Raw genomic sequence first — 14,055 nt, 5'->3', positions numbered from 1 at the left:
AAAATGCAGCAATTATTTTGAAACTGACTGTACCTATCGTTCAGATTTAGTTTTCTAGAAATATATGCAAATTATTGCATATTTAGGTAAAACTGGTCTCATTTGCATATCTAAACATCACATTTCAGAAAACTTACAATACAAAAAATCTTTGCCTTAATGTGAGTAAACAACTGTGAAAGTTTCAATTTGATATCTATACTTTAAAATTTTACCCATTTCACCAGTAGTAAATCCCAATGGCAAAATGCATTGGAAATTGCTACCTTTGACATTGAAAAAAAGTATGTTCCACTAAACATAAATGGGTAGATTTTTGATATGTTAATTAGATATACCTAGGGATCACAAAAAACTTGGAATGATTACTATTGCAATTAGTTATGGGTCAAACGCTAGATTGACTGGCCTATTACACAAAGAACATTCAATATGCCCTCAACATCAAAACCTTGACCGTCAGTGTTCATACAGAACACAATCTCCAAGTCTATAGGAGGATTCTCCATCAAAGCTACTGGGAATGATGTTTGTGTGGCAACCAATTTTACTGACCTACATTGAAAGTACAGATGGAACGCGAATGAAAAATGTATGACAAACCAACAACTGTGCAATAACAACAAGCACAACAAGCAGTTGTGGCAAAAATCTGTTTTGATGCTGCTGCCTACCGGTACTTTGCTTTTCTGAGATGCTTTGTTAACCTTTCCACCAGCAGTCTCTAACGTCTGACCCGCAAGACAGCTTCATGCAGCTCTTTGCTTGATTCAGATTCGTAATGAGATTTGGACCGCACATCAATTCTGCCTTTTTTTTCTGTTAGCTACAGAATGTTCCGCTAGCTCCACTAATGTTAGTGTACCGGAGTTGTATAGACTCACGACAGATAGCACTGCTGTGGGTCGGCTGCCCAAATTATCACAAGAGATAACACAAGGGTACAAGGGAACAAATGAAGCTATTGCTTGCATATACGTGCCAGTTGTAACTGAACTACAAAAATAAGTAAACATGTCTTTCTGAAGTGAAAGGAACGGTTTCAAGTTAAGTGGACAATAGTATTCCTTCTTCGTCAAGTTTAACGCAGCAATAACCTGTCTGTTTTGCAAGGAGAACATCATTTGGAAGGCACCACTACATCACGGCACATGCAGAGCCGTGGAAGGGAAGAGAGAAGCATCACGTCTTCCAGCACAACTTGTCTCATGACATGGCGAGTGAAGCAATAGTCAATGTGATATAATTATGAACCGGTTCAGAGAGACTGAAAGTGAAGGGTCGTGCTGCACAGGTTGTAAACATCTTCTGCCTGGACAAGGCATTTTATTTAGAGAGTAAATGTCATTCTCAAATACTGGACAGTGTGCCCTATAGCAAGAGTTGTGGATACTCATTCATTTGATTAAAGCGTGCCACGGATACAGATTATTAAATTACAATGCACTATATTTACACTCTCCAACAAAAAACATTTAGCCACCAAATACTCTGCGTTCCATATGTGCATCTTGACTGAGCTGTAAAAATTAACTCTACAGATCTGAATTGTCTATAGGAAAGTAATCACAAACCTTCCCACATCAAATTTTCCCCTCCACCTCTACAATTGTAATTATCTTAAAAGTAGGTTTATTTCTAGACCTACTTTTCAATACAACTATTGTCTTTCTATTTTGTTGTTTCATTGTTATTGTGATCTCTGCTTCACTGGAAATAAAGGAAACTAAAGAATAAATAAAGGTTGAATTAATGAATAATGATATACTATAAAGTATGATCTATGATATATATTTGTTGTAGTGTTTTCCAGTAAGTGGATGCGAAGATGCCATATGCAGTCTTTGTTTCTATATTATTTTGCACATGTTTATCAGGCTGTTAGGTGTGTAATAATATTCAAATGAACTGATTCACACTACCCTTGGTGCTCCTCTAAAGAGGGTTTTGGAATGGAGGCTTTTCTTTGGGAGCTACTAAAATGTGGTGGAACTGTTTCAAGCTGTAAAGCTGCTTGTTAAACTAAAAAGAGAAAGGTTTTCACTGAAAAAAAAAAAGTCCTGATGGCTTTCAATCTTAAAACAATTCAACAGGTGTGTCCACTCTTTCACATGCGCTGATGGATAAGGACTGTTCAACGTACCCTGAAGGCCGCCAAGATGATGCGCGTCACCTTCTCCTTGACGGACTCCTGGAGGATGTCGGAGAGGGCGGGCACCACGTTGTAGCGGCGGAGCTGCTCGCACAGCTGGGGGCTGAAGGCCAACAGCCACACGCAGAAGATCATTTGGTACTGCAGCTGGAAGCCACACTTGTTGCTCAGCACCGCGGTGATGCTGGGCGGGGGAGGAGAGGCATGTTAGCACGTGAGGTTAGGTACACATCTCCAGATGCCTGCTTAGAATAGTACAGGGTGCGTGTTCATGGAACAGTCTATTTTTATTAGGACATCTGCAAACCTACACCAGCACTCTGACAACCGTTACTGAATGTGCTGAAATGTAAAATTAAAAGCCCATCCACAAATCTAAAAGGATTCCAACTGCCAGTTTACACTTAGAATCGGAATGACTACTTTATGGTATAATATTAGCATATACAAAAGTCTTATTGACAGAAAGACGCACACACATAAAACCATTAATATACACTAACAGTATACAGGGATTGTGCCATTTTGAATATGGCACTACTTCAACAATGTTCAGCAGTATTGAAGAGGAGCTTATAATTATAATGAGCTCCATTATCACTTACCAATTAACACCATCGGCTTCAACCCAGGCAAATCTGTACTCGTTAACCCTCAACATCAACTGAAGACACCCAGCAACACACTGAACATACTGGGAACTCTGTGGACACAATAGAAAGACACGGTGGAGGGAGAGGAGGAAAGAACACATGAGTGTGACATAAAGGAGAAGTTAGTCTAAGCACACCCAGGCCCACATCAGTGGAAAACTATCAAACTCCAAACGGCAAAATAGACACAAGGCCGCTGCAAGAACAAAGAGTCTGATGCAAGCTGCATCCACTAGGAGTGCATTAATCTGATGATGAGCGTGCAAAACGGCAATCTCAGGGGGCCCGACATCGAAACCTTACAAACATGCTACAGCAGAGAAAGCAGTCCACAGCACAGCACAGAGAAAGCACAGGCTCCTAAGGAATACCAAGAGAAACATCATTATTGTTATTATTATTGTTATCATTAGAGAGAGGGGAAGCAGGTGAGTAGTGTTGAGAGTCAGAAGAGGAGAGAGAGGACAAAGGTATCCTGTTAGCAGTGGGGTGGAGGAGTTCAAGAGCCCAAGAAAATGAAATAAGAAATGGAAAAAGCCTTTGAGAGTGTCCCAGGAGAAAGAAAAAAAAAGGTTATAATTAAAAAAAAAAAAAAAACAGAAGCGAAGATGGCAGAGAAAGAGAAGTGTGTCCGCCACTCTCACTGGAGTGGCGCAGACGTGAGAGAACCATGAGAGAACACCTCACATGTCATGAGAGAGGAGTCATTTGCAGAATGGATGCAGCAGATGTGTATGTGCTAGATGAGTATGAGTTCTCAGAAAAATGCACACTCTATATACGGTGTGATGCTTCCTTTGTTCTGCTCACGTTGTACAAGCACCTAGGGCTTGACACGTGGCCCTGTTATGCAGAGTAGGCAGGGTGAGACGTATTGCAGCACAGGTATCAGTAGTGTAGGTTAATGTTGGGTTCTCAGTCCCTTTGCCATGGTCAAAATGCTTCAAGCGTGCAGAGAGCCAGCATGTCTCACTGTTGCAGAGTGAAAGAAGTGGAAACAAGTGTTTTAGTAACTCCTCTGGGAGAGAAAGACAAGCAGGAAAGGCAACAGAATGACAAGTTGGAGAGAGTGAAGGTTATCGTGGCATTTCTCAGAACAGGAAACAAATAAGACTTGCTCCTCGAGATCCGACAGGAGATCCCGGCCCGTGGAAGCCCAGTCCGCCATTTTGTGGCCTCTGAGCAGTTACTCACTTCACTAGGGGAGATGGTTCCTGTTCCTGTGTCTGGACCTGTACCATGTAGTTTCTAGCGGAAAAGATACAAAAAAAGAAAGATTTTTTTTCTCCCCAAGAAGCTATTACCCACCCTCAGCAGCCCTGAAGAGGACAAATGATCATCTTCATTTTCGTGCGCAAATTTAAGCCATCCTTTTTTAGGAGAAAAAAGAATCTCTTCTCTTGAGAATGGGCTTAAGTCCAAGGCTGGTTGAGAGTGTAATTCATTTAGCAATCTTCCTCCATTCTACTCACCCAGTATCCAGCCCTCGCATACAGCATTATGGAATGACATTTGGGTAACAATGTCCCCAATTGCAAAATGAAACGCTATCTTTGTCACAAAAATGTCCCCAACACAAAAAGGACAACCTTCACTCGCACAGTCCAGGGACTAAGACAGTCGTGGGTTGAACAGGTTTTGTGAGTGAGGCAAACACGTCATTGTTTTGAGACATCTGGCCTTCAACACACAGTCCTAAATATTGTGTTGGGAGATGGAGAGCTTGACACTAAAGACAGTTGAGCACCTCTGCCAGAGGCAACAGAAGGGTCAACTGTATGTGCTAGTACTCTCCCATTGAGACTGAACCGGGGAGGAGAAAAAAACAAGCGCTCAAGGTGAGCTCTGAAGAGCTGTCTGGCACTAAACAATTTTAATGCGCCGGTGTTCTCGCAAGGCACATCCTTGAGTGTTTGGTGCAGAAAGTGCTTTTAGTCATCACAAGAAGCTAACACCATTTAACTTGACTGAAGAATAATAGATTGTACGCCAAAATGGATCTGTACTTTGGGAAAACCATTCAATCAAAGCAAACCGGACAAATATCCAGGTGGCTAGCATTGGATTTGTTAAAACAAAGTTATATATTTTTTGTCTTTGAAAGAAACACTCTGAGTGGTGAAGGAAAGTTCCAATCTGCTACAGCCCTGCTGATTTACAGTTCATCGCTTCACAAGAAACACTGATTACACAATTCACTGATTACAATGCCGTAAATTATGATTTGGGGGACATTAATACATTTGCTGATTACTCTTTCTATAAAGGCACACAGTAATGGTCAATGTTCATGCTCATCTCTCAGGGAGGAATAACTAGACCTTGTAGTGAGATCTCAGTGTACCTGTGAGCTGAGCTGAGTCTTGATCCAGTTGAAGTAATAGTTTAAGTCACTGCCTTCCATCAGATCTCGACCCCAGGCAGCCAGCTTGGCAATGATCCTTGCAGCCTGAGATAAAACGCAAATAAAAAACCAAACACAATCATGACTATCACAGCACTCAACTCCTTTAAATCCCTCGCTTTATGATCAGTGGGAGACTAAGCGTTCTGAATCTGTGTCCTGAGGAGACTAATCTAATGACATCTTTCTTTGTTTCTAACAGGCTAAGTGTGTGGCAGCTCATAATACGGTCTTTAGAAGATAGGAGTTAGATGAAAGCACCATGGGACTGCACCATGAGGCGAACTAAATTGTTTGATCTTCTGGCACAGGGACGATGACAAGGTCTTGTTTCAGCATGATAGAAATCATACAGGCTTCATGAGGTGCTTTTATTTCCCACAGCCACTATGAGACAGAAGGTCTAGACAGAAAGACAGACACAGCACAAATGCTTATTTCTCAGAGGGACAATGTAAACATTAACAAAGCGCTTAAGAACTGCATGTAAAAAATAAGGTATTGTCTAATAATCATAAAATTATCATTCCTATGAGGTTGTATCGCTGCTGTTTATTGCTAAATAATCTTTTCAGATCCGGAACTGGACTTGGTCAATATGACTGTTGGGAGTCACTTTAACCACGCTGCCGTATTAAGGAGACATTTGAGCCACGTTAAGTTTTGTTTTTTTCATGACACCATTACGGCTAGCCTTCTATCCCTTTAGATAGAAGGTCTTAGATATTTGGGTTCTAAAGGAGTCCCCAGTAGCATTACTTACCAGGGTATGTGCGTTTACAAACTATGTGTAGCACACAAATTGGTCTAAACTGGTCCAAACAAGTCAAACGGTGCAGACTTACAGACTCTCCACCAAATCCTTTTGGGCAAGTCCCTTCACTCTGCGGTCATATATCGGGCATCTATTTCGGACACAACTGCGAGTGTGCAAGGCTTCATGACACCAACATCGCTCCAGCGGCGAGAACACAACACTAGATCGACATTTGGCAGCAGAAGAGGCGGGATATGTGTAGACAACTGCAATACTGATGTTATGAACTTACCCCATGCATCTCTAATGGAGGACTGATGTTATGAACTATGCCTCTCTTTAGTACAGCAGATTAGTGAAAAAAGTGAAAAAATCGTTCACTTTGGTATAGAAGCATAAAATTTGGCACAGATACTCTCTAAGGAGACTTTGGAAAATGTGTGTTATGAACTAACCCCATGCATCTCTAAGGCAGATTGATGTTATGAACTAACCCCATACATCTCTAAGGCAGATTGATGTTATGAACTAAGGCAGATTGATGTTATGAACTAACCCCATGCATCTCTAAGGCAGATTGATGTTATGAACTAAGGCAGATTGATGTTATGAACTAACCCCATGCATCTCTAAGGCAGATTGATGTTATGAACTAACCCCATGCATCTCAATGGAGCATTTATGTTATGAACTACTGTAATCTCATGCATCTCTAAGGCAGATTGATGTTATGAACTAACCCCATGCATCTCTAAGGCAGATTGATGTTATGAACTAACCCCATGCATCTCAATGGAGCATTTATGTTATGAACTACTGTAATCTCATGCATCTCTAAGGCAGATTGATGTTATGAACTAACCCCATGCATCTCTAAGGCAGATTGATGTTATAAACTAACCCCTTGCATCTCTGTGGAGGACTTTTTGAGTGCTGTGCTCCACTCTCCCAGGCCAGTGAGCCCGGTGCTGGGGAGGACCCCTCTGGGCCTGAGTAAAAGACACTCTGCACGCTACAGTTTAATTCCATTTCATTAAGCCAGCAAAAGAACAACCTGACTGATGGTGCCTGTTTGGACCTTTGCTGAAAACTATCTGCATGCTTTATGCCTTTGAAAAGCGCCCCCTGCCCTCCTCCCTCCTCCCTGGAGGCTTTGTGAGGTTAGAGGTTCTGACGGCTTGACATTTACACAGCTCTGAAGTAGCAATACACGGCCCTTAATTAAGACTTGCACAAACCCCTCTGACAGAATGTCACATTCAACGCCCAGCTGCTGTAGGTCACTGAGAAGGGCCCCTAACCAGCCCCTCCTGGCACACCATTGGCCTGGCAGCAAACCACCCTGTGACTGTGCCACAGAGAGTGAGGTTTCGACAACTTCAATTTAAGACTTGCAAAGACATTTTTTTGACCAACACGAAACAAATTCAAGACCATGCTATTACGCCCTTACTGGCAAAATATATTAGGGTAAATGATAGTCACAGAATTAGTGGCTAGGTAAATTAATGCTAGCTGCAGAGTTTGTATCAGTTGTCAGTTCCAAACTAATCCAGTTTGTAGTTTCTTTTATGGTAATGTGTATGTACTGTTGAGAGAAAGAATACAGAAACCTACAGCCTATGCTGCAAAACAAATCAGATGACCATGATTGTAAAATGAGCATTCACATACTTAAGACCTAGCGCATAACACTGAAAAATAAGACTTTTTAAGGCCATTTCATATTATCAAAATTATGATTTTTTTAGTCCTGTGATGAAAAGAGAGAGAGAGAGAGCGAGCGAGAGAGAGATTTTCTCTCAAGACTGCTACCTATGCAATTTGATTCAGCTTTGATGATATGCCAGAAAAGAAACCCGTGTGTGAATTGAAGAGTTAGAGTTAGGCACTCACCATGTGGACAGTGAAGAGATCCTGGCGGTTCAGCATGGGGAGGAAATAGGACCATGCAGTGTTCTTGGTCTTCTTCGCATAATCAAAGAAGATGTTCACCCTCTGATGGTTTTCCTAAGATTTATCATTCAGGCTTATGTTAGAAAACAGCAGTTCAAAGTGAGCTTGACATGACACTTATGCCTAAACAGACATCTAACTGGATAACTTCTGGCAAGATTTAGGAAAAAAGTATCAACCTTACTGGAATCAAGAAAGCCCTTCTCTCAAGAAATACTGGCATGTCTGACTTTGCTTCTTGACCCATCTCTCAAGGTTGGCTGGACAGGGGTCTGACCAAGGTCAATGTCAGTGTGAATGGCACAACACAGGTTGCTAAAAACCTTGCAATTGTTTTGATAATGCATTACTGTTGAAATTCTCTCCCTGGTTGGGACCCAGGTCCTATCATATTGCTTCAAACTGGCAATCTGCCCTGCAAAGGTAGTGTGAAACTGAGAAAAATTACTTTAAAGTTTCTCTGCTGTCCAGCCAAATGTATTATAGGTAGGACCCTGGAAATCTGGCTATTACCTATTTTAATGAAGATAAGCCTGTATGTACTGTAGAACTTGACCCTTATTTGGAAGTAACTGTATTCTGCCTTAATATTATCTGCCAACAAATAAAGAGCCATGCCAAGGCAAAAGGCAGTAACTTCCATAATAATCAATATATATATTGTGCCCAGCCCCGCAAGGAACTGAAATGAATCATTCTAATAATGATAGAAAATAATAATGATATCTTATCAATATTCCATATCCCTAGGAAATAATATCATAAGGTCCAAAAACATTCATTCTATTTCACCAACATGCGTGATTATTTCACAATCAATGTTAGATTTGATCAGTTTAATCAAAGGTTACATTGTACATAGTTGACAGATTAGCCTTATTGTTTTGACTTAACACTGAACAAATCAATCAAACAAAGAGTTGCAGGATATGTGGGTGGATGATGTTTTGCAATAATTTTATCTGTTGCGTGTTTCACCATCGCTTTACATCAAACTGAATGGAAGTAAGTAACATAGCCTTGCCTAAAAAGGTACAATTTGTGGATAGTGGATGCTTCAGTGTTAACACAAGTGAGGATTCATGCTCAAAAAGTGTGTTTAAACATCTCAGATGACCTTCATTGCAATGGATTTTATCAGGTTACAAGAAAAAGTAGGACATGTATGTAATTGTGAACTGTTGTTGAGCTTTGCCACTGAGTGATTAGGCTATAGGCTCATGGGAGGTGTCATAGCATTAAAAGATCACCCTCCTGCAACTAGTGGGCATCCCCGGGCTGTCATTTGACATGTGGTGCAAGAGACTAATCAGCTTTATGCTAAAAAATACAAAACATTATTCACTCACTATTGACTCGATATTTCTCCACATGAAAAAAGGAGATCTTGAATGTCCCAAAAATGACAATAGCCCTTTTTCCATTAAAGTAATGGGGCAGCAATGACTCATACTGAGTGGATTGGTTGGACAGAAGAAGGGCAAGATGTGCTACTTATCTGTCAGAACTTCCTAAAAATGTGAACGTCCTAAAGGAATCACAGCTGAAAACCTTGCTCTCAATATTACACAGCTACTTCCAAGGAGTGCCTGCTGGAGGCTACAATTTAATTTTCCTCAGATTCACAGGCCTTGCTCTGTAATCACAGTTGTGCCACATTCGTACTGGAGCAACGTCTCCAGCGCTCCTATGCAGTACAGGAGCACTCACAGCCTGAAGTGCCACTTCTGACAGTTTCAGTAAACGGCTGGGGCTTTTCACACCAGCCTCAGTGAAAGGTTCAATGTGTCAGTGGCATTCTTACGCTGTCTCTTTGTGCTAAGCTCCTTTTGGGAAGACATGCTAACAGCTACTAGGTTATATTTACCACCTTCACAGAGTTGTGCCAACCATCTTTCTCACTTACTCACCAGCGTTAATCATCAACTCCACTACGGATTTTCATGGAAAGAGGTAAGCCTTCCAAATGCCACTAGAACCATTACAAAACCTAGATAGCGTATACTTCTCAGTATAGTGTAAGTACCAGTGTGTGTGAGTGCTTAATACTGTGTGTGTGTGTGTGTGTTTGTGTGTTTGTGTGTGTGTGTGTGTGTGTGTGTGTGTGTGTGTGTGTGTGTGTGTGTGTGTGTGTGTGTGTGTGTATGTCGTTTAACCTACCTGTAGAGTATCATCGATCAGTGTCAGAATGTACTGGACCGTCTGTTCCTTTGAGATATGGGCCATGAGGTTCAGGAACGTCTTTGCACACTATACAGCAAAACAAAAGGAATCAATCCAAGATCAGGGAGCAAATACGAGTCTATTCAACTTCAAGGCTTCTTTTGAAACAAGTGAGAGTAAGGATCCTTAAAGTAACAGAAAGCATTTGTAATTTGCTTGTACTGTAAAGCCAAAGTGAGAGATGACGGATAACAAAACAGGGGCATCTTAACAGCTAACTTCAGAGCTCGGTGCCATTTGGTATTAGCTTGCATATGAGCTTGGCATCATAACTGGTAACGTCCTTCTGTGAAGACATTTTCCATGGTGTTTAATTTGGTGGACAACCAAACGACATAGGGCATAGCCTGGAGAGCTGTGTTTATCTGACCTTCAGTTCAAATCACATTATACCATCAAAGCCAAATTGAAGAGAATACCAAGAGCACAAGTTTACAAACAACAATAACTCAAAGCATGGCAAAGTGTTGCTCATTGCTGCTTTAGGTCGGTTGACTTGGCATTATCATATTCCAAGAAGAAGCAAGCAACATGTGTCTACATCAAAGAATCTAAAATATCAAAAAATGTAGCTTTGTTTTCACTTCTGCAGTCGATCTACAGGTGATGGAGGCTGAGAGAGGAATACATTTAAAAGCTTGTCAAAGCTCGTTAAGTGACCAGATATATAGATGAATACCCAAACCAGCTGGTTGTTAATTTGGGGCTTTGTACGATTTCAATAAAAACTACTTCAATGCTATATTTTCTGTGTTACATTTCAGCACTAAAATGCACAAAAATAAAGAAAGCACATGAAATACTACGGTTACTGGCTATTGCCAGTCATAATTTATTTTGGGCAAAAACGGGATGAGCAAACTGTAAAACAGACTTGAGGGCTCTTTCAAGGCATTAGAACCTAGCAGAGCTGGGCTGAACAATGTTAACATTACTTGCTGAAACTTGTGTGGTACTGTGGCTCTGAGTGCTTTACCTGATGGCCCTCATTGGTGAGTATAGCCTGTTTCTCCTCGGAGACAGCCACTTCAAATTTCTTAATGAATTCACAATCTTCTCCTGAAATCATCTGGCCCCTGAAGAAACACATCATAGATGTTTATGTTTGTGCTTATGTTTACTTTGCAAATGTGTTTATTCGAAAACAACGTACTACAGTAACAATCAACATTGCATCAGCATTAAAGGGACACTTCACCGATTAGCATTAAGCTTTGCGTCTTTAGAAAACCAGTCATGTTTTTGAATGGTCGTGCATCATTCCCTCAGTTTGCCTTGAGATGGGAGAAATATGGATTTCAATGAAACCTATGAATAGGACTTCCTGCTTTCAATGATGTAAAATGATGATTCATTGAAAGCAGGAAGTCCAACATTGAAATCCATATTTCTCCCATCTCCCAAACGATGCACGACCATTCAAAAACATGACTGGTTTTCTAAAGATACAAAGCTTAATGCTAATCGGCGAAGTGTCCCTTTAACATTAACAGTGTACAGTCAATAATAAACAGCAACAATGATATTATTAACAACAACAATATCCACAAATATTCACAAACCGTGTAAAAATAATTCATTAATTAGATCTCTGGAATGTCAGCTTATAAAGAATTGAAGAATCCCTTTGCCAAATGTGACTAGAACATTACAAATAGTTAAGATTTCATGTTTCAGTAAGGAGTTTTAAATCAGGGAAGTAGAACCAGGGAGAGGTTCTCATTTTACTACCAAAGAGGAAGCTTTACAATCAACTCAGGAGCACTAGCAATGTCTCACTGTTGAACATTCAAAAATTCCAGTGATGAAGACAGGGGGAAATAACATCCTTCTGGGTCTATTCTTCAAGTGTACTTTCTTACTGCAAAAGGAGATGTTATCCAAGTAGTCAGGATGTCTACCCAGCTCTGTTCACCATGTGTTTTCTATTGACCTACTGTGACTGAGAGTCTAACTTTTCACATATATATCCTAATTGATGTACTGTAGCTGACTGATAGCAACCACACAGTCGATAGAAATGTCTGGCATACCCATAGTGAAGTCACAGCAATGGTACATTGCAAAAAGAAACACACAACTACAGTTTGTCAAAAGATAAATGTACAGACAGATATAAAGGTGTAAAACATCCTCTGAGTGGCTAATGTAAAAGATGCAAAACATACTTTAAGTTACTAAAAAACACACTGATTTGGGTAAACATGAAACCCACAGTGCATCAGACCAGGAGCAGGCTACATTAGACTACACACAAGGGTTATGGCTATGATGCACTGTGGCACATGATTAGATATTTCCACTAATGATTATGAGCATGCAACTTGGTGAATGCTCTGTAGACCACTAAAGCATACAGAGAGTTGGGCTACTTTTGGTTGATATTCGGAATTCCCACTTACTGGAGATATGACTGCCAGTTGACCTTGTTAGCCCGCACTTCAGCTGCTTTTGCTGCAATGATGTTCGTAGGAACAGCAGCATCAACAGCCCCTCGGATGTCCATTTTGAACTCGGAGTGGTCAGAATTATATCCAAAACACCTACATTTCAGGTTTACACAGCAATGCAAAGACTATTAGCCTAGTACTCTGAAAAGCCAACGTTAATCTCTATTAGATTGGGTAATGTTGTTAGGAAGGACAACCACTGAACACTACGTTACAATGATGTACCTAACGCTACCTTTCAACATCCAGATTGTTGAAATTGTGACAAGAGCACGGACATGTTTATGTTTACTTGTGCTCACTACCACTTGACATAATCAGGTAAAATACTTGCTAAAACATAACCTTAGCCTCTGAAACCTTGAGAGAGCTACAAGGCAACACCATTCTTCCCTTCCTGCTTTCTCTTTATAAATAGTTTGTGACCCCTCAGGAGACAACTGCACATGAAGACGTTGAGCAACTAATGTCACTCAATACACGTTTTACAATTAGTATCTCTATGCATGTGACACATAAAACTCATTGAATCCTTAAATGTTAGCGATAGCAATATTAGCGTAGCTAGCGCAGGCTAGCTATGACAAACATCAAATTAACCCTAACTAATGAACAGACACAGAATTCGATTTATATTCTAACATTCTAACGCTAACCTTTCTCAGAAGTAAACTATGAATTAAATAATTGCAACTAAATAAGGGGCATTAAGCGACAAAAACACTGATTCCATACCTGCTGCCTCTCAGCTGATAGACTGAAACAGTACGTCACGACTATGGTCATGTGACAAAATCATGTGAGGCTCATGACAAACAGAGGTGGAACCAAGTTGGGGAAGAGTCATATTGGAACACAAAGGTTGCTTGAACGCGCATTTATGTTTTGTTTTACCAAATATTTATGTAAAGGGGTTTATATATATATATATATATATATAGAGAGAGAGAGAGAGAGAGAGAGAGAGAGAGAGAGAGAGAGAGAGAGAGAGAGAGAGAGAGACAGACAGTATCTTTATGTTTTTACGCCCTAAATTATAGGCCTAATGTCACAAATGGCAAGGCTAGGCAAAGCTCTAACCCTCTGGTAGGCCTACTTGCTCATTACAGCTTTAAAAGTATGTTCAGGTAAAAACATAGCCTACATTCATATAGATTCAGTTCTAGACCTATGACAAGCTGTCACATGGCTGTTTTGTAGGCAATGCATAGCACGGCGTGGTGAGTGCCCAACACACGATATGCCTTTAAAGCCTATTGGGGGAAACTTTTCTGAATAATGCCAAAGCTTGAAGTTGTCTGCGGTCCTTTTCAGTCTTCCTGGTCTGCATTTACCAGCATTTTCAAATAAATACGTAATTGCATCCTTGCAGTTGATACACTTGGCCTACAAACTGCAAATAATTTACTGAACAAAATAGTCCATTTGATTTAGGCTGCTTAATTGTTGTGGACTTTGCA

The 14,055-nt window shown here is 40.5% G+C and overlaps 1 protein-coding gene across 2 annotated transcripts in view; it reads right to left on the bottom strand.

Annotated features, from left to right (window-relative positions):
- Positions 1 to 13,417, bottom strand: part of atp6v1h (ATPase H+ transporting V1 subunit H) — a 33,942-nt gene extending 20,525 nt beyond the window's left edge. Inside the window, exons 1-9 of one of the 2 annotated variants that reach the window (XM_062520029.1) lie at positions 13,331 to 13,417; positions 12,548 to 12,688; positions 11,122 to 11,221; positions 10,083 to 10,172; positions 7,863 to 7,976; positions 5,150 to 5,254; positions 4,000 to 4,053; positions 2,758 to 2,855; positions 2,144 to 2,336 (exon numbers count right to left, since the gene is read on the bottom strand). In XM_062520029.1, the coding sequence (XP_062376013.1) occupies positions 2,144 to 2,336; positions 2,758 to 2,855; positions 4,000 to 4,053; positions 5,150 to 5,254; positions 7,863 to 7,976; positions 10,083 to 10,172; positions 11,122 to 11,221; positions 12,548 to 12,651 (858 nt within the window). In that variant the 5' untranslated portion in view covers positions 12,652 to 12,688; positions 13,331 to 13,417. The remainder of the gene's footprint in view (positions 1 to 2,143; positions 2,337 to 2,757; positions 2,856 to 3,999; positions 4,054 to 5,149; positions 5,255 to 7,862; positions 7,977 to 10,082; positions 10,173 to 11,121; positions 11,222 to 12,547; positions 12,689 to 13,330) is intronic. The other variant, XM_062520037.1, reaches the window with a different exon arrangement.
- Positions 13,418 to 14,055: the final 638 nt, after the last annotated feature.

This window comes from Sardina pilchardus, chromosome 2 (genome assembly GCF_963854185.1).
Source record: "Sardina pilchardus chromosome 2, fSarPil1.1, whole genome shotgun sequence".
Taxonomy (NCBI): Eukaryota; Metazoa; Chordata; class Actinopteri; order Clupeiformes; family Clupeidae; genus Sardina; species Sardina pilchardus.
The sequence above is the reverse complement of the archived record's forward strand: the minus strand, read 5'-3'. Positions and strand labels throughout refer to the sequence as shown.